The sequence below is a fragment of the Galeopterus variegatus genome, unplaced genomic scaffold (genome assembly GCF_000696425.1).
Source record: "Galeopterus variegatus unplaced genomic scaffold, G_variegatus-3.0.2 Scaffold905, whole genome shotgun sequence".
Taxonomy (NCBI): domain Eukaryota; kingdom Metazoa; phylum Chordata; class Mammalia; order Dermoptera; family Cynocephalidae; genus Galeopterus; species Galeopterus variegatus.
In genome coordinates, this window is record NW_007727016.1 from 178720 (window position 1) to 200806 (window position 22087).

The following is a 22087-nucleotide window of genomic DNA, read 5'->3' on the forward strand; positions in this document are numbered from 1 at the left end:
CCTATATTAAGGCATACAATCCAGTGAATAGTAGTTATTTAATAAAGATTAATGGAAGGTGATGATAAATTATAACAGTATAATAGAGTTTGTAAGACAGTCAGAAAGATTCATAAGAATGAGATTTGTAAATTACTGAGGTGAGGGATCTAAAATATGATAATCCCATTTGCAACTTTCTAAGCATAATTTTTGATGTATGCCAGTTTTTCCTTCTAACATACATGATACTGAGGCTTCACAAAAGGCAATGGAGAGAAGCGAGTGTGGTTTTGACAATTATTGAAGACATTTGAGCTTAGATCAAAACACAAAAAAACTCACACAAATGTAACTACCCAAAATAGTATTTCTTGCTTCTTTTTGAAAAATTCCTAGTTTTAAATTTTTATTATTCATGTCTCAGTTCATCTCTTGCACTGAAATAACCTTAGTTTCACATCACTTGTAAGCTGTAATTTTTTTAAGTTTGGGTTATGAATCCGTTCTTCTCCAACGTCTCCCTTTTTTCTCATCAGTCCCTTTTTGTCATTAGGATGTAGGAAAATTGTCTCTGATTAGACAAATGTTTATAAGATAAAGAAAATGCCACTTGATGAATTTTGTGAATATGTTAAAATTTCCCAGAATTTTCACTGGCTTGTATTGATCAGTACCTTCAATATGATAATGAAATCTAGTTTGAGAGGTACATAAAATAACATTTAGGATCTGAGTTTATTTTTACAAGTATACATTGACTCAGTTAAGAATTTTACAAAAGACCCAGAGCCAGTGGCTCATTAATTATATTAACCTTCTGATAACATTTTTCTGAAAGACAGTATTTTTTCCACAATAATATAAAATATTGATGAGTGGGAGGATGAGAAGTCTTCAAAAAGAGTTCTAAATCCATTTATTCAGAGTAAGAGCACTCCCTGTTAATTCATATCCTTATGAGTTGCATTTCTCATGAGATTGACAAGTTGTGGAAAATTTTAGGCCTTAGGAAACAGGTTGCAAAATAGTTTCTTCTAAAGAGATCAATTCTTTGAAATGCATAAAAAGCAAAATTTTTATGTTAAATAGTGGTATAAACTATTATGTTTATAAGTGAGACTAGCCAACTATTTGAAAGCTTTCTGTATATAACTGCTGGCCTGCTTTTCAAACGGAAATATTAATGTTCTTATTATAAACGCTGCATTTCCAATGTCTATAGCTCGGAATGGTATGTTTATTCAATCCTAGCATGATTAATTTTTGCCACATTTTTTTCTAATTTTATTATGTATTTTAAAGTTTCTAATGTGATTTTTTAAAAATAATTGTATTAGAGAAATGGGTTTTTAAAAAAACATATAATGTTCAATAAAGCAAGTATGAGTGAAGTAAATTATTTACTTTCGGTTTGGAAGAGGTGAATAAAAAGTGCTTGGCCAATACCGTACCATTAATCTATTCTCTTTTCTCCTTTCTCTCTTTACTTCTCTCTCTCCAATAGAAGTGGAACAAAAAGGTAATTAAATACCTTTCATAAATTATGTACTATTTATAGGCTAAGTTATTTAACAGTTTAACATTTACTTAAAATAATTTTGTTATTAATTCTTATCTATTTTATGAAAATTTATTTACTACTTCTGCTGCTCAACTTCACTTTAATCTGTTTTACTGACCAGTGCTGGTTTGATCCTTTCATCCTAAAACAGTTTAATAGTATAAAATTTTCAAAAGTGTATTTTAGTCCTCTCTTTTAAAATAAGTAGTTAGAAATTCAGTAGATGTTGATGGATATTAATTGCTTTAGATTTATTTTTATTTCTAGAGTAGATAATTTTCCATGGCTCTGGTATGGTTTCCCCTGTCCCTTAATTTTTCACTATTGGGGAAATAGGGAAGATAGTTTTCTGAAATATGGTAAAGTAAATTACTCTGTAGCCAAAGGCTGATTATTATCTTTAACATAAAGGTTATATACAATTGTGACAACAATGGGTACCTATCCTTTATAGTTATAGCAATATTAAAAATCCTGAGAAATTCTTATAATCATCAACATTATTATTAAATATTACTTGACGGTGGCTCTCTATCTTTGCTATAGAAGATTTCAGTAGTCAGATTTTCCCCCAAACTTTTCATTTCTTCAAAAGTAAAACTTTGGACATTTTAGTAATGTGCTTTCCTTTTCAACAGTCTTTAAAACCTGGCTGAGTTTTATCTTAGATTGTTTTCCATTGGGTCTATGCTTATAGTTGCTGTTAAAAAGCTAATTGCTAATGCCAAAAGAGTAATCTTTTAATTATAAAAAAAATGGCATAACATCCAAATTCCTTGTTATTTCCTGATTTCTCCACCTGGTACACTTCTAATCATTTCAAACATAACAGTGGACTGCATGATTATTTTTCAGTGTATTTGCTTTGCAAATATATTAGGGCAGTGTTTCCCATAGCAGATTTAGCAGAACACTACACTCCAGACGCTCTATAGAAAAGGTTCCATGATCAAATTTGTTTGTGAAATTTGCCCACTCTCACCTCTTCTGCCATGGAGATTCACTAATATACCTAAGATATTAGAATCTCTTCCACAATTATATTTAATATGGTATTTCTCAAACACATGTGGCCAAGGATCCTTTTTTCTTTCTGTGTAATATCTAGTTTTACCACTTGAAACAAGTGCTTCAAGGACCACCCTTCGGGAAACATCACTTTAGAGCCCCTTCATTACAGATTAATCAGCCCAGCTTTCTTACCATCACTCACACAGTATGCTACTGAATCATACTAAAAAATCAAGTGAATCAGATGATTCCTGCCAATTTTTATTCTGAAGTATGAGCAGCAAAATATTATAGCAAGTAATCTTGTTTTTTTAATGCTCTTCTCATTTAACAGTAAAAGGTACATGTTTTTAAGTTCCAATACTACTGTATTTAACAGGACATTTTTAACTGATTAAAATCTAGATCTTGGGTTCTTTTCTGTAACCTTTCACCTTTTCTTCTTTCCTTATTCCTTCTTTCCTTTCTTTTTCTTCCTTTCTCTTTTCCCTTCCAGTATCCATCCATCACTCATTTTTAATTGTGTGGGTTGCATGCTCTGTGTGCTGTAGCAGCTTTGAGAGCTTTTTTGCTAGAAGATTCAGTGGCCTGTATTGTATTATTTTTCCTTTATTTGTAAAAAAAATTACTGCGGGATATCCATTTGTTTCTTAATGATAATTATTGAATAGCTAATTTCATCAGAAAGGAAACAATATATTTTTATTTCCAAATAAGATATGTTCTTCAATGAACTAATAAAAACATTGTGTATAAACTTTCCTATTTGTTATATGTCTATAGAATATATAGACATATGTTATATCTTATACATATATCCAAAAATGTTACTACGCATGTTTATAAAGGTAAAAATCACAGGAAAGCACAACTACTCATAAAAAGGCTAAATTTTTTCAGCAAGTTAAATCAAAATTATTTTGGAAAAAAAGCCAAAATTTTTGTGGAAGAATAATTTGTGTTTTCAAAAGAATGCAGTAAAATAAGTGGTGGTGGGTATCTCTTGTTAGAGTTATATTCCATTTGGTGAAAAATAAGAATATATGACAAAATATGAAATTAATATATTTATTATTTTAACTCTTTCCCTTCCAACAGTTTTTCTTTGTCCTGGGCTACTAAAAGGAGTGTACCAGAGTGAACATTTGTTTGAGTCTGACCACCAATCTGGGGCGTGGTGCAAAGACCCTCTACAGGCTTCTGACAAGATTTATTATATGCCCTGGACCCCCTACAGAACTGATACCTTGACTGAGTATTCATCCAAGGATGACTTCATTGCTGGAAGGCCAACTACAACCTACAAGCTCCCTCACAGGGTGGATGGCACAGGATTTGTAGTATACGATGGAGCTTTGTTCTTCAACAAAGAACGCACCAGGAACATAGTAAAGTTTGATTTGCGGACTAGGATAAAGAGTGGAGAGGCTATCATAGCAAATGCCAATTACCATGATACTTCCCCTTACCGATGGGGAGGCAAATCTGACATAGACCTGGCAGTGGATGAGAATGGGCTATGGGTAATCTATGCAACAGAACAAAACAATGGTAAAATTGTCATTAGTCAATTGAACCCTTACACCCTACGGATTGAAGGGACATGGGATACTGCATATGATAAAAGGTCAGCTTCCAATGCGTTTATGATTTGTGGGATTCTGTATGTGGTCAAATCTGTCTATGAGGATGATGACAATGAAGCCACTGGGAATAAGATTGACTACATTTACAACACCGACCAAAGCAAGGATAGTTTGGTGGATGTACCCTTTCCCAATTCATACCAGTACATAGCAGCTGTGGATTACAACCCCAGGGACAACCTACTTTATGTATGGAATAACTATCACGTGGTGAAATATTCTTTGGATTTTGGACCTCTGGATAGTAGATCAGGTAAGTTTAACCTTTTATGGTACTCTACGGGGAACTATTTACAGTTTTTTCTCAATAAGTTTATTGTACCTTTTGACAAGACTTCCTTTGTGGTCTTTCTTCTGGCCTATACACTTAAAAATTGTTTATTGTCTTTAATGGGAAAAAGGTTGTTGTTAATCACTTTCAGCTGTAAAAACTATAAGAAACTGACTCTTCTTTGTGTAGCTTGTCTCCAATCTTTAGCCCTTCCTCTTTGAAGAACATTTGTCATTTTCAGCTGGTTAGTTCTTGCTATAGTGAAGTACACAAAACCTTTGCTACAATAGAATGCCAGTCTGTCTAATTACTGCCCTCAGAAATGCTCTCCACTTGGAACATGTCAAAGGATTAGCTTGATATAATGCCTCAGGAGTCAGGTGCACCAGTGTATTTACCTCACAGAGAGCATCATATATGACCACCCCTGTAAGGAGGACTGTCAGTTTGAGTGTACATGTGTCTGAGAGAACCAGTCATCTGGAGTATTCTGGGAAGAGAATTCTTTCACAGCTGTGATATTCTTAAACTAAATTTATATTTTATTGCATGCTTTGTTTATTAATGGTTCTTAGCCTTTTTTGACTCTTAATTGGAACAGGAAATAATTGCCTCAAAAATAATAAACTATAACTCATCATGTTTTGGAATTAATCAGTGAATAAGGGACAATAACCTATTTCAAATTTTATTTATTTAGAAGATCATACATTATTATTATTTAGAATGATAGGCAAATTACGATTAATTAGCTAGCAAATTCCTAACAGTATTTATAAGTTATCTATAAGGAGTAAGAAGGTACTGTAGTCCCATGTATTTAGAGATTTGTCAAAAAAAATTCTAACATACATCAATAAACTTATAAATATATTCACATATACACACTAATATATGTGGGCCATCTTGTCTACTTGTGCTAGTGCCCATATTTGTTAAAAAGATGTTATTGAAGTGGCAAACAATGAGAAATGATGAACTTCAGCTTTTAAAATGGATTCATAACTTAAGCCAGGAGATTCAGTTTTTTGTACAATAAACACCTTTTCTCTGTTTTGCAAATAGTGAGATTTCTCACGTATTAAATTTGTCAGTATAATTGCAAAAAAAGTACCAATTTTCATGCACAAATGCTCAAATTAAAAAGCTAGTATTTTGGCATGGAGTTATTGAAATTTTGAGGTGGAAAGAATAAGTGTAGAAGTAAATTTTATGCATGGTATGTGTGGATATGAGAATTTCAATTAGTGTTAATAGAGGTTATTCATCTTATTCCACATAAACAGTTTCAGCTGGGTGTTATTTTTATTTATTTATTTATTTATTTTAGTAAATAACAAGAAACTTTTTCAAGAAATTGCCTTTTGTGAATTTTTATTGCCATTTGATTATGGGTCTTGTTAATGTGTCTATATACAGAAACCCTTAACTTACTACATGTATATTAGGGTCAAAAACTAATCCTTAGTTTGTAGAACCAAAGTGTATTTGTTGTTGCCATCTGTTAGTAGCAGGCTGAGTCCTTTGCCTCTGATTTTAACTGTGTTCTAATCAATGAAAATTCACACTTAAGAAGTTTTTATGTAAAGGAATGTCTATGTTTTACTTCTGCTGTATACAACTTTTCTGTACATCAAAACATCTGGTGTTGGAAGAAAAAAGGCAAATATGCTTCTCTTGGATGTATAAAAATCCTCTCATAAAGCTTACATATAGGTAGCATATGTTTCTGAACATGGGCGTGGAAGTCTAAAGGACTTGGGTTTGAATTCTGCCTTCACTTGTTTGTGTATAGGTTGCTCAGCCTGTCAATCCTGGTTCCCTCAACTATCTGGTATCCTAACTAAATGGAAAAGTAATACCTATCTCAGAAGATTATTGCTAGATTTTAATGAGAATAAAAACATAATAGGCATAATACGGTAACAACCTAATAGATACACACCAACCGTACAAGACCTGAATTATCCACATTTTCTAAATAAGAGACCTAATGCATTGTAGCCATGTAACTTATTCAAAAATCACCCAGCTGTTAGTGCCAAGCACAGTCTGGATATAAATACAATTTGCAGTTCATACCAGTTAATTACCTTAGATTTGTAAAAAATCTAAAAAATGTATCTACTCTTCAACCATGAAATCAGATTTTTTGTTTTGTGCTTACAAGGGTCATTTTAAAAGTCTGAAATGGTAAACTTTGAGGAAGAATATGAAGAAGAGCTAGTTCCTCAGAAATATCCTAAAAAGTGGTTTCAGAAGTCATTTAATTACAGTTCTTTTCTTTTCCCAACACCTATCCCCAAACTGCTAATTGTCACATTTTATGAAGTTCCTGTCTTTTGTTAGGTTGGTTCAGTTCCATGACATGTATATTTGCATTCTTTTTCAAAGGGAAACCTCTGATGGTACAATCTGTTTCTACAATATCTATATAAAATTAATTTTGATTACATATTTTAAACTTGTATTCAAATGTTCATTGTAGACTATAAGCGAAGTTTCTCCTTGAAAAGTTCTTTAATGGGCCTATTCTTCTGGGCAGAGTTTAGAAGTTTAAAATGCATTTCTCATTTTTCCCTAAAACCATTATTTTCAGAACACTATGCTGTCAGCACTTACTCTGCATTATATTAAATGCAAAATTGCTGGCATTTTTGTGAATTTCCACCTTGAAATTAGTGGGAAAATAAATCAGAACTTATTTTGATACTGCTATTTGGCATTTATATAGCAATTACATTTTCAAACAATTTCTTATAAACAATTTTTAATAATATCATTATATTTCACTTAGTAAGAAATATACAAATGAAAAGAATCTCAGTTATAAAAAACCTTTTTCTTTAAGAACTAATTAGATTTTGATTCACATTGAAATAATCTCACTGATATTGTTCTAGTCATTTTCATCTACAAATCCTTATACAGTGCCTGATAAATATTAGGTGCTCTGTAAAGATTTGTTTAATATGATTTAATCAATGAATGAATGAATGAATTATAAAATACATTATACAAATCCTTACACAGTGCCTGATAAATATTAGGTGCTTTGTAAAGATTTGTTTAATGATTTAATCAATGAATGAATGAATGAATTATAAAATACATATACTTTTAAAACCTGCTTTTTCAGGATGTTATGGGAATTGGAGTATTAGTTCTAAATTTCTTTTATGAAGATGATGTACACACCCCTTGGGTAAACATTTTCACTGTTTGCCAAACACTTTTATAATCTAGAAGTTTTATTAAGTCACTCCAGTCATCACCCCTACCTCCAGCCCCCAGGTTCTCCCCTTCTTCACCCAGATTGTTGTGTCAAAGCACATTAACACCTAATGTGCTTTCTTCCAGAAGTAACTAGAAGAAATTAAAATCAGTAGTCTTATAATATGGAAGGAAGTGTGCACCTGTTAAAAGAATTTTATATGAAGAACATATTCTCAAATTTTTCAGTTGAAAAAGTACAGGGATTTCTTCAACTTAGAGAAATTGGAATATGTATTATATTCAGGAATGTATAATAGCTGTGTTCAACTGCAATACATTTTATCTGAAGAACCAGTGATCCAGCTTTGGACACCTATATCAAAAATATTTGTAAGTATTGGCACTGGAGTGTAAAGTACAGGTGAACGTGCTTCCTCTATTTTTTCTTGGCAAACACCACATCTATCAAATCTAGAATTTTCTTCAAGTGTACTTTTAACTGAGCCTATTTCCTATCTTATAAAATACGTTATGCCTTCAATTAGCTATCTTTTTTAAGAAATACATTTAAAACTTCCACATAAGACTTAGTTATTTCACAGATTGAGTGATGCTCACATTGGCATCATAATTCTAAAATGATGTGTTACACCCTGATAAATCTGGTGTGAGGGAATCAGATAGTTCCATCACTAGCATTTAGCTATTATTAGTGGCTGGTGTTGATTGACTTTCAGTCTTACACCGTTCTCTCTCCCAAACCACCTGGTGTCAAATTCATGATTCTTTAATAAAGAGAAGTGAAATGTGAGGGAGTTTCTTTGACTCTTAGATTTTTCTAATGACAGTTTAGAAAAATCTGATTTTTCCTTGTCAAATATGTAAATGTTTTCCAGCATTTTCTACTAAAGGATAAGGAAGTATGTTCAAGTTAATAATAACAGGCAGAGAAGCCCAGCTCGAAAAATTTCCTGAAATTAGCATGTCTATCAGATCTAAAAATCTACTGGTTGAGATTTAGTGAAAAACACATCAAGTAATAAGTACTAACATTAGAACAATGAAGACATATAGCTACTGTCTTGTACCTGATCTTCTACTTCCCAAACACAATCCATGTTTTCTTGAAAGCCACTTGAAATTATGCATGTAAACGCAGCCATTCTTATATGTACTGAGGATAGTGGAATCTAAACCAGCAACCAAAAGCCTACACATAACAGTTTAGCAATGCAGATAAGGTGAACCTTCTGTCCTTATAATATGCTAATTAAGTGCATTTGTGTCTCCAGTAAAAGCTGTAGCTATGTAGTGATGAATAAGAACTTTAAACACACATGACACCTCGTTAAAATGTAATTTTCACATCATATATCTGAGCCCTTTACTTTGACAGCTGAGTAATGTGAGTCCTGGGCAGAGAATCTTGAACATTTTGAAACTGTCACGTGTTTAATAGGTAGCTGAATCTGCTTCCTGAGCAATTGAGTTAAATACAGTACATCCTAGTCAGAAAATAGAGCCCGAAAGTAGTAGAATCTTAAATCAAACTTGTGCTCAGCCTATGGCTTATGATTGCTTCACAGTTCCACTTGATATGCTATGTTTTCTCTAAGGCTTAATTTACATCTTAGTAGCTGAGTGAACTTTACAAAAAGGAAAGATAGTCAGCAACTTGTTGCTAATTTCAGCCCTGTTTATATTTTTATGCATCAGCTGTTTTCCAGTCTGCAGAGGAGCTCCCTCCTTTTCTTTCCAATGCTTCTTCATTGCCTATAGTGACAGCTGCTGCCTGAAGGACATTGCTGCTGCTGAGTTCTCAGGAAGCACAGACAAAACGTGCAAAATTTGCAAGAGCTGTTCCACTGCCACTTAACACCAGCTGAATTCTCTCTTATGTCTTTATACCTTTCTTATATATATATTTTTCTTTCTTTATAATTGAGGGTAAACACTTTCCAGAATGACACCTTCTGCTTTTCAGGCTCTGCGTATCAAAATCACAGTCCTGTGCAAAGCAAACGTGAACCCACTGCTTGCCATTAATCTGACATCTAGGTGATCTTTCTAATAGATGAGACAAGAGGCAGGGATAAAACGGTTTACAAGTATTGTAACATTAAATATTTTTTTACAGAGTGATGTCCCTGATAAATGTATAATTATTAGAAAAGTTATTAAAATCATTTCTACATGTAACTCACAGTCATAACAAGATGACTTAGTTGTGAATAAGCTTCCCACTCACACCAGCTGTCCTTGCAGCAGCCATTTCACTGCTCATTAGCATGTCCACCAGAGGGCAGACAGGTGGAACTGAAATAGTTTTGCTGCTCGTTATTAACACACCTTATAAGGTTTGGTAACTGGTAAAAATGAGATTTCTGATTAAGCAAACTGTGTGTGTGTGTGTGTGTGTGTGTGTGTGTGTGTGTGTGTGTGTGTGTGTGGAGTTAGAGCGCATGTGCACCAATGTGTTTTTTTAGTTTTGTTGCTATTCTTGCGTTCTCCTGCAGAGAGACAGAGAGAGAGAGACTGGAGTTTGGTGAAGCAGGTGGACAAGTGTCTGCCTTGGGTGTCTGCCCAGCACGGCCATGCTTTCCAAACTATGGCTCCAAGGACCTTTTGGCTGGTTACCTAGCTCATAGACCTGCGTGAAGGGGTCTGGTGACCCAGCTTGGCATGTGAGTGGTCTGAGGACCCAGCCTGGCATATGAAGGGTTTGTGACCCAGTCTGTGAATGGGCTTGAGGGGTCTGGGAGCTCCAGACCCAGCTCTAACTCAACAATTGGCCCAGTCAGTGCAGGATTACCAGCAGGTGAAAGAGCCCGACAGCTAGCGTGGTGGCCTAGCTTTACAATTGGTGTCACGAACAGGATTAAGAGCTAGACAACTGGCACTATGTGAGGTTTCCAGGCCTTAGCCTAGCCAGACAGTAGTATGAGCTGACTTTTATTTTATGTAATATATATTTTAACAGGCATATGATCCAAAGTTCTAATGGTGCTTAATATCTGAGTGGTTCACATTTTGAGCTCTTCTGGGTTTTGCCAAATTTCTTTGGTGAATATGTTCAGTCTGAAAGTTTGAAATAAGTTTCTGAAGATTAAGCTAATAATCCACATAGAGGACTGATAATCTATTTAGAATTCTATAAAGAAATGCAAAAAGACTTTCTATTTTGTTCAGGACAGTCACCCAACTATCAAGTTAGCACTCCCTTATCATTAGGACTTACAAATGAAAAAGTTGCAAAGTATTTTTGAGAAAATAAAACTATATTTGATGAGCCTTGCTCTAATTCTAGTTGATTTTTGTGTGTTTGGGTGTTTTAAATTTTATTTTTGTGCTAAGGAAGAAAAAAAAAATTGTACTTATTAAAAGTGTTGGGTATTGCTTGAGACCTTGCTTCTTCCTATTGATTACAGAACTGTGAAAAAGTATGTAACACATTGTTGAATCTACTCACATATGGAAACATAGAAGAATAGGGTGGGTTGAACTCTCACTCCAGAGACTTAAGAAATAGTTCTAATGTTTCATTCTATTATTTAGTTTAGTGGTGCTCTCTATCAATTTTGACTTTTAAATAGTTCAAACCATTAGTTTTCCCAAGTTGTGAGGACAAAAATTGAAAAGGGAAAAACATAAAAAGAAAACTGTAAGCATAAATGTACCAACATTAAATTTGAATGAAAGGAGAGTCAACCATTCTAATCAGAGATGAAACTTTAAAATTTTTATTTTTAGCTTTGACTGTAAAATAGTTAAAATTGCTCATCTGAAACATTCATTTCCTAGGAAGGGGTAGGTAAGTATGTTCATTGAACATTGACTGTGAACCACTAATGTTGACTATTAGCCTAACATTTAATGAATGCATTTGATGAGAGAAGTACTACTGATGGTCATTATCATGGTGTAATGATACTAAAAATCACATGTAGGGCCGGCCCGGTGGCGCATTCGGTAGAGTGCAGCCCTTGGGAGCGCGGCGGCGCTCCCGCTGAGGGTTTGGATCCCATATAGAGACCGGTCGGCTCACTGGTTGAGCGCAGTGCGGGCACGACACCGAGGGTTGCGATTCCATTGCCGGTCGCGGTACGGGCGTGACACTGAGGGTTGCAATCCCGTTACCGGTCACAAAAAAAAAAAAGGAAAAAAAATCACGTGTAGAGGAAGTATTAGAATGTTTTCCCACAGTGTTATGTAACTATTTGGAGAGGCAAATAATTTTGTTCTAGTGTCAGGGGTTTAAATGCTTTGGTGAATTAGAAGCCTCTTTTCATATTCTCTTGTATAATAAAGTGTAATCAAGTGCGTATAGATTGCATGTAACTGACTCATAAGTAATATATGCTAATAGGCCTCAAATTGTAATCCAATAGGAAGTTACCAATGAAAATTGTCAGGTCCCATCCCAGATTGAATCAGAAACCTTGAGAGTGGACCCCTGCAATCTATAACAAGCTGCTAAAATTTGAGAATTATCATATAGGCCATAACTCCTACTAGGTTATGTACATGGTGTAATAAAAATACTAAACTGTCTTTTGGTTCTTAAACCTCTATGACTTTTTCTGTTGATTGACTTTAAATAGGCAATCTCCTTCCTAATGATTCAACTTCCTATCTAATGACTACTGCAAAGAGGCTACAGACGTCAACCAGGGAGCATGTTAAAATGACGATTTTTGCCTCTTTCTTAACACCCCATTATATCAGAGCTCTTAAGATGTTGATTCAGTATTTGAATTGAGGCCCTGGGATGGTATTTTTTTTTAACGTGATTCTCGGTTAGGGATCTAGATTTCCTAACATTTAAATATATATATCTTAGCATGAATAATTGTCTTAATCCATTAAGAGTCTGTGGAGTGATATACACTACCTCCTCTCTGGGCTCAGGCATCTCTGGCAGTGAAGTGCATCACTTCGTTTTATTAAATGACCCTGTTTTGTGTCCGCATAGAATTACTGCCTGTGTGTTTGACAGAGAAGAACAACAGCCTGATACAGGATGAACGTGTCCCCCTCACAGGCTTGTCCTGGCAAAGCAGGGTGCCATTTATTCTCACCTTGAGTAGCTGGAATGTATTAACACAGTGAGAAGAGCAATGAGATTCAGGCAGTCACACAGTGCTTTGCGACTACTTGTGGTCTGTTTGTGTGTTGGCGAAAAAACAATGAAAAACAGACAGGAAGAAAATTAGACCTGTTACTATAGTTGAAGGAATTTAGAAAAGTAACAAGTAGTGTCTCATCCTTACCATGGGCGATACCTTGGATTTCCATATTTTAACTTAAGGCAGAGGTTTGTTTCATACTCGAAAATGGGAGTAGGTAGAATCTGAATTTTTCATTTATGTTTGCAGTTTTTCCAAGTGTACTAACTCATAATCTATAACACAGGATTGATTTCTTCTTCAGTCTCTTCTCACTGATTTCCCTAAACATGAACAGATGAAGAGCTGTTTTGAAATGCTGCGTGACTGCAGTCACTCTTTTGGACTGTGTTAATTTATCTGGCTATTCAGGGCCAGCATGAACCGCACTCAGCTTTGCCAGCTGAGATCTGAGTGAATGCAGAACATCAGGCCAAAGTGTAACCTTTGTTTGGCCCTGCACCCTGCTGCTCTTACTTTTCTCTTTTATGACAGAAACTTCTGGTGACTGTGATCCAAGTAAGACTATAAAATCTAAAAGTACATCTTCAAATGTGAATCTATTGAATTAATATTCTGATACGGTTAAAAGGGACTCTAAGAACTCATATCTGTTTAATTTCTAAAATTGTGCATGAAAGTGCTGTCTCACTTAACAAAATGACTGTTTTGAAGGGAAACATTTCTTTATGTTAACCTTTCCCTTTACCTCTTTTTAAATATGTATCATTACAGTTTACCTCTAGAAATACTTGGCTTAGTGACTAGGGTAAATAGTAGTAGGTTGTGCTGAAGATTTTTGTTTAGTTTCCATTAATTCTTTTAGTTTTATCCCAAATATACCTCCAATTTAGAACTGAAAATGCAGCCGTTGATTCTTTGTACATGAAGTTTGATTTGTTTATTCATATGTTATACCCTATTCCAATTAGGATATAGGCAGTTCTGATATTATTCGTGTTTTAAAATAATATGAAGTAGTAAAAGCAATAAAATAATATAAAGCTTCATGCAAGACTTGGAAATTTGAGGTGTGTCTAAATTATTGGGAAAAAGGTGGTTAGAGCATGGTGCTGATAACACCAAGGTCCAGGCTTTGGTCTCTGTACCGGCCAGCTGCCAAAAAAGAAAAAGGAAAGTCTAAAGGATGGCTCAGTTTCTTGTTTCACTAATAGCCATTATGATTACCTATTTCTGGATTCTAAGTATACTATGAGATAATTCAGAGACTTTTTAGGTTTCCTTAATTTATATAATAAGGTTATGTAATTTTACATAATTCACTCTGCTAACAAATATTTGTTGAATTTTTAAATTTATGTCTAGCTCTATCTTTATGACTTTAAATGAACTAGAGTGAATATGTGATAAGGATTCCTTTAAGTTTGAAAGCAATGTTTTTTTAAATTACAGTGGACTGACAGTGTTACTTGAAAAAATGGAATGAGTTAGGACATCATTATCATTTGACAGAGTCTAGTTGGATACTGTAGGCAAAGATACAACATTGGATGCATCTTAAATATGTGAGCTCCCTGTTATTTTGATGTACACAGCTTATACTAGATTTCTTTCTTTTACCATTTATGAGAAGGAATAATATTCACTGATTCAGTCTGTAGCACTTGGCCATTATTTGCTGAGCTGTATAAACAATGAGCAGCTATATCATTATTTATATTACATGATTTTGTTTATTCATTTAAAAATTGTTATGACAGTAGTGTGGCTTAGCAGCATGCTTATGGTAATGAAGAAGTTAATTAGCAATATTGAGCAAGACTTCAAGACATGAGTTTTAATAAGTAGTGCTAAAAATATTACAGTAGTCATCCACAGATAAACATTATAAGCTCAGACAAATGGGGGAAATGGCCAGATTACAAGAAAAAATATTTTAGAATCCTTTGGCTTACCAGTTTCAAAAAAATAGTACAAATAAGTACATACTCACATAACAAGGACAGTGACTGCAATTTCTCTCGCATTCCTTCCCCCCACCCCCCCAAAAAAAACCTACTTCATGGTAGAAAATGGAAGCTTACTTTGATAACAAAAAAAAAGCAAGCATATTTTAACAATAAATTCACTTTAATAGAAAAAGAAGACTCTGTCAGTAAGGGGGTCAGACAGCTTACCAAGTATACCGGAATTATATGAACTTTCTAGCCAGGAAGTATTGATAGACATAGTCTGAAAAAGAGTCTTAATTTCAAGCAGTAGGAAATCCATAATTGGAAAGAATCCCATATTCACTGCTGATATTTTCCTCTAATTATAAGTGACTTTGTTGTGTCATAAGCCCACTTAAGAACTGTGGATTTTGATAAGAAAAGTATTCCCAGCCTCATTAGCTAGACATTGGTGTTATTAGAAATTCATTTCTGTGGACTAAGCATTCGAGTATCATGTAGTATTTGATATGGTGATATGAAAACACTGATGTCACAGTACTTAAATATGGCATCAGTTTTGCCTGAGGGCCAAAAAGAAGTTAAACTTTCATTTTTTGACAGTAGTTACTTAGTGGATTCTATGACTCACTTTGGGATTGCATTGTGATTGTGGCAGACGATGTTATTGTACCATATTCTTTTGTCATGCCACCATGAACAGCGTCTCCAGACTGAGTGCATAAGTATATATTCCCTTCTCACAGACCTAAAGAGATTTCTTTTAATGAGGAAAATGGGTGTTTTCCCCCTATTTGTACATGTCAGACATATGAATCTCATATGAGTAGTAAAGCCAAGACAAGTTAGATTGGTGACAGGAGATATTTTGAAAAGAGGTAGTATAAGGAAATTGTATATAAAGCCTCTCAGTGAATATTCTTTGCTGGATGAGTTATGACCACATTCAAAATATTTGATTTTGTTTATTCAGTATTAAGTAAGTGTTTATTATGTGCAAAATACTTCACTGAATGCTGTGGGAGATAGAGTAAGAGACTTGGCCCCATACATAAGAAACTAATTATGGAGGCAACACACTTGAACAGTCAAATCATGCCAAGTAACTAAATTTCTCATTTTTGTAAAGTTTGCCAAATTATTACTAATAAATCTTAAATAAACAAAATAAATCTTACAAAAGTCATATTTGATGTGGATTCATTTTTATTTAAATAAGGTATTTAGCAAAATCTCATATGATAGTCTTAAGAAAAAATAAAGATTAGATTGTGATCAAAAACTGAATCTTTAATTCAGATTAAATTAAGTGGGCTGGATTAGATAAGACTAAATTATATATAACTGCTAATAGTTGACAATTTTGATGTCTAAAAAAAATGCCAATTTTATATGACTTGACTTAATGTAATGTCCTCGTAAGTGGCTTGAATTACTGAAAAAGAATAAAGCAATATGTTGATTCATCAGAGTTAGCCTAGAAGCTGGTCTTCCAGACATCTGGACAACCTTTGTAGTCAACCCTCTTCTACTGAATATTTTTTTTTTTTTTTTTCCTTTTTGTCTTTTTTCGTGTCCGGCAACGGACCGCAACCCTCAGTGTCGCGCCCGCACCGGACCGGGACCGGCAACGGGACCGCAACCCTCGGTGCTGCGCCCACCCCTCGCTCAGCCAGTGAGTGGGAACCAGTCTGTATGTGGGATCCGAACCCTCGGCGGGAGCTCTGCCGCGCTTCCCAAGCGGCGCACTATAGCAGTGCGCCACCGGGCCGGCCCTCTACTGAATATTTTTAATCAATAACTTTGATGAAGATATAGAATATGTGACTGTTTGCATTACTGGATGACAGATTATTGAAAAGGAATATCCTAATAGGCCAGATGATAAAATAAGGAATCAAATGGGTTTGGACAGCCTGTATCAAAGCTCTAAAATAAAAAGATGAAATGTAATACAGATAAATGTAAAGTCCTTGTATAGGTTTGTTTGTTCGCTTGTTTCTTTGCTTATTATACAGTTACAAAATGTGAAGACTACTGGACAGTTGTCTGTATAAACAACAACAAAAGACCTTTAATTCATTTTCAGACAGCAAACGCATATTAATTGGCTCACTTTTTGCCAATTACTGTATAATATGCCAGGGATACAATAACCCAAACTCAGTCAGTCCCTATCTTCACAAGCTTACAGTATTAGGGGAACCACAGTTTCAATCTGTAATAACAGTTTGGGATATGGGGTGGGAAAGATGAATGTGTTCTACAACTATGTTAATCGTAGTGGTAACAATAATAATACCACTTAGAATAAAGGTGACAACTTCTATTCCTATTTGATCAGAATTTCTGGGCACCAGCTTTTAAGAAGAATGTCAATATGTGAGAGTTGGTTCATAGAAGGCTGCCTAGGTTGGAGTGTGTTCTGGGAACTATGATCCATATGATAAAAGATTGAAGGATTGGGATATTTAGCTAACAGTTATGGAATGTTATTGCCTGGGTTCAAAAATGACTGCACTACTTACTAGCTGTGTGACTTTGGGCCTCTGTGAGCCTCAGTATCCTCATCTATAAAATGGAAATTATAATAGTGCCTACATCTCAGGTTTTTTAAGAAGTGTGAGTTAATATTCATGAAGTGCTTAGAACAATGAACAGCAAACAAATGACATGTAAGTGCTAAATAAAAATAAATATGGGTATGTAAGTAGATAGATAGATAGATTGATGATAAATAAATAAGAAAGTTTAGGAGGGTAATCAAGAGAAATGCATAGCAGATGTCTTCAAATACCTGAAAAGAAGTCTGTGAAAGAGAAAGTGTTCATACTACTTTCTTCGTAAAGGAAGCATGAACAAGTGGCCAGAAACCATAAGGTGAGGACAAATCCTTATTCTTTGATAAAATATGATTAAAATTGTTTTTATTCAGCCAGCTTTAATTCTTCAGTGCCATCCTCCATCCTAAATCTTGGTCATTTCCAAAGTGATGCAAAATTTGCAAAATTAGCTCCAACAACTCTGCGTTTTGACACCTTTTGTGTGAAGTAAGTAGGTAGTACTGTTTTTAAGGTCTAAACAAATTTAAGAAATACTGTCATCTCCTATCATGGAAACAAAATGTATTCTAATAATGGTTTAGAACCTGAGTACATGCCATGTTAAGCCATAGTTGCCTATTGACTGCTTATATATATGCTTATATTTGACTAATAATGGTAGTGAGAAGCTTTGGAGCACCTGTTCCAGGAGCTCTTTTGCTAGGGATTATCTGAAATAATTAATATAATTTTCCTAATCTCTCCCTTTCTCTTTCTTAACCAAATAAAAGCTCATCAATACAATGCTATTTCTAATATTATCAGAGATTTCTTGTAGCAACTCAGCATACTGCAATGATTTCATCCTTCATATACTGCTTTATTATTCTTAATGGTTTTAGTGAAAATTTTCTTGCTAATGTTAATTTAATGTAACATTTTCAGAGTAAAAACTTTCGTTAGGAAGAAACAGTGGAGCTTTTCTTTTTTTTTTTTCCTTTTTTGTCTTTTTTTTTGTGACCGGCAACGGATCGCAACCCTCAGTGTTGCGCCCGTACCGGACCGGGACCGGCAACGGGATTGCAACCCTCGGTGTTGCACCGGCAACGGGATTGCAACCCTCGGTGTTGCGCCCGCACCTCTTTCAGCCAGTGAGCGGCCGGTCTGTATGTGGGATCCGAACCCTCGGCGGGAGAGCCACCACGCTCCCAAGCGGTGCACTGTAGCAGTGCGCCACCGGGCCGGCCCCAGCAGTGGAGCTTTTCAAATGGTATTTTTTAAAATTGCTTCCTTAAAAGGGAACTGCCTTTTTTCCCTGGTATGCTAAACCTACAGTATTTTTAGGCCATTCAGAAATAATCCAGAAAAATAAAATTGTTAGCACATCCACTGACACTGTGGCTCAGTGATATTAGAGCATAGTGTTATACAATTAGACAACAGAGGTTTTCGCTTATAAACTTAAAAGATATATACCTAAGATAGTTGTACATACCAGCTGGATAATATACACAACTTTATCTGCAGAATGTTCATTTTGTGTTTTCACTGATACATGTACACATTCATGCTAATAGAAGACCAGTCAAAGTTAGTTTGCCTGTTGTTTAAAAAAGGCCAATTTCTCCTTACTAGGAATGTGTAAAGTTTGGGATGTGATTTGATAACAAGTTTTTAGCATTTAGTCAATAGTCCTCTTATTCTTCTTACTGAAGTTTAAATATACATTCATTCATTCACTCATTCATTCATTCTGTTTTGAGTGAGGTTATTTGCTGGGCACCGTGTGGGTGTAACATGTAACTCCTGCCAAAAATGAATACCACCCAGTTGGGGACAGACTTTAAATGAATAAACCAGATGGAGAAAGGATGGGAAGGTCATTCATAAAATGATGAAATGATACTCAGAGAGGTAAAAAAGGAAATGCAAAATATTTGGTAAGGCATCCTTACCTTAGTTGCTATTGCCATTAACCAGCAGAATATTTTCCATAGTTTTTGTTTGTTTGTATTTTTTAATAATTAGCCTATCTGAATAGGTTATCATATTGGATAGGATAAATGTTGACTTCAAAAACTGTAATTCTTTCCCACAGATGAGATTAGGAATTAATAGAGATTTTTACCTCAAATGAGTTTTTAGTCCAAAAAATATGCTAATATTTGTCCATTATTCTTTAACATATTTATTGTAATATAATTTCTCAGTTGATAGCTAGATTTGATTGTGAGAACCAGTCAGCTTTCTGGAAAATAGAATGAAATTCATCATGTGGTAGCAAAAATATCCTCCTATTTTGATTGTAGACAACAAAAGGCACAGATCTAAGATAGGCTTATTAATTTATTGATAAAAGCTGTTATAGTCAAGAACTTTCATTTTACAGTCACAATAACAAAATAGATCTTTATAAAGTCTTCTGATTGCTTAAGAGATACTTCACTATTAAAAAAGAAAAAGAAAACTTGTCACACAAAGTGATACTAATACTGATGGCATTCATCTGTACACAAAAATAAAGAAAAATCTGAAACAGAAATTAATTAATTAAAATACATTTGTTAAACATTTCTTAACTTCTTGTTAAGAAGATATGCCTTGGGAGGTTGTCAGAAGCAAGGGCAAATGGTAAAGGGATTTCTCTTACATTCTGTAAATGACAAAATTTGTGAATAACTCAGTAGCATTACAATTGAAGGTATCATTTCTCTTTAATCTATATGTCACATCAGATGAATTATTGTTTCCTACTAGTTGCATATACTAGCCAGGCATTATTGGACTTCCTGAAATTCTATAAAGATTTTCAATTATGCTAACATTATCTTTTAAATATTCCAGCTTTTATTAAATATTTAAAAGTATAGTCATGGGTAAAAAAGTATAAGCACATACTTGATAATAATTTTAGATTAAATAGTATTTTGCTAGACGATATCTAGCACTGTATACTTTGAAAGTTTTATTGTATGTTCCTTACAAAATTATAAAGTAACATGATAAATACTATTTGGGGGGACTTCTGTATTAGCTTATGCCTGTGAAAGTAGAAAAGAATTCATTGGAATTTAAAGTATTATTTATGTACAGTAAAATTGACTCATTTTAGAACAGCATTTCAGCAAATTTTGACAGATTCATACAATCATAAATTCATCACCACTATCAAGATATAGAACAGTTCCATTACTCCAGAAAAATCTAGAAAAGGTTTAAAGTGGTTTACATCAGTACATAAAACAGTACATACTCGAAAAACCGGGAAAGACTAAGAAAAACAATAAAGTGAAAAAAAGTAATGAGTCTAAAAATGCATACTATATAATTTGATATTTTATGAACAGTAATGATCTGTTTGTATTAATCAGAACATGATAAAAATACATATGTAAGTAATGGAGTTATCAAATATTAAAGTTGAATGAATGAATAGATGCTATTGCATCTTTCCTTATGCAGAAATACCTACTGTAATTTCTGCGCAGATGGCCATCTTTCTGCTTTATATGATATGAGTTCCACTTTTTTTTTTCCTTTTTGTCTTTTTTTTCGTGACTGGTAACGGGATCACAACCCTCGGTGTCGCGCCCGTACCGCGACCGGCAACGGGATCGCAACCCTCGGTGTCGCGCCCACACCGCGCTCAGCCAGTGAGCGGACTGGTCTCTATATGGGATCCAAACCCTCGGCGGGAGCGCCACCGCACTCCCAAGCGCCGCACTCTACCGAGTGCGCCACTGGGCCGGCCCTGAGTTCCACTTTTGAGAATGTATTGCACTGTTGAGAATTGATTCCAGTGTTTATAAGTTCTTTCTTGCACTGAACCAGTATTTTTTTTGGTACATTTTACCCAGTTAAAAATAAAATTGTGTTCCACTTTGGAGCAGGATGCAATAAATCAACTTTCTTTTAAATATAATGGCCTATCACAAATTTAATAATTGCCCTTTCTCTATCTTTTCTTCTTCAGTTTAAGCATCCTTAGTTTTCAATCATGTATCTTTATGACATGGTGCTCAGACTTCTTATCTCTTTTTCTCTTTCCATTCTCAAAACTGGGTATGACTAGAGATGTATTGTGATTAATGGAGAGATGGTTTGATTATCATCAACAGTAACCACTAAAATTTACTGAGCTTTTCCAATGAACTGTGAGGTTTTATTTTTCCCATTTTACAGATAAGAAAATGAAGAGTTAGAAAGGTTAAACTGTATTCCATGATCACATAACTAATAAACTCAAGAGCCAAGATTTGAACCTACATTTGCCTTTGTTCAAAATACAAGACCATTTTAATATAGACTAAGAGTTTATTAAAGTGTCACCATCTATACTCTTCCATTGATTCATGAGTTTATGGTTAAAAAAACAAACAAACAACAACAAAAAAAAACTATAACTTTCCAACACATGATTTCTTATGTGAAATATCAAACTATGTCTGCTCTACCTTATATAGATGTATGATCAATATTTTAAAAATAAAATTAAGGGCCGGCCCGGTGGCGCACTGGGTAGTGCGCCGCTTGGGAAGCGCGGCGGCGCTCCCGCCCGAGGGTTCGGATCCCACGTACAGACCGGTTCCCGCTCACTGGCTGAGCGAGGCGCGGGAGCAGCACCGAGGGTTGCAATCCCGTTGCCGGTCCCCGGTCCGGTACGGGGGCAACACTGAGGGTTGCGATCCGTTGCCGGACATGGAAAAAAGACAAAAGACAAAAAAAAATTAAAAATAAAAAGTAAAAAAAATAAAAAACAAAAAAAAAAAAAAAAAAAAA

The 22087-nt window shown here is 34.6% G+C and overlaps 1 protein-coding gene across 1 annotated transcript in view; it reads left to right on the forward strand.

Annotated features, from left to right (window-relative positions):
- The first annotated feature begins 3677 nt into the window (after window positions 1–3677).
- LPHN3 (latrophilin 3) overlaps window positions 3678–22087 on the forward strand; it is a 291801-nt gene continuing 273391 nt past the window's right edge. Inside the window, exon 1 of the mRNA XM_008573340.1 lies at window positions 3678–4453. Coding sequence (XP_008571562.1) covers window positions 3772–4453 — 682 coding nt within the window. The 5' untranslated portion in view covers window positions 3678–3771. The remainder of the gene's footprint in view (window positions 4454–22087) is intronic.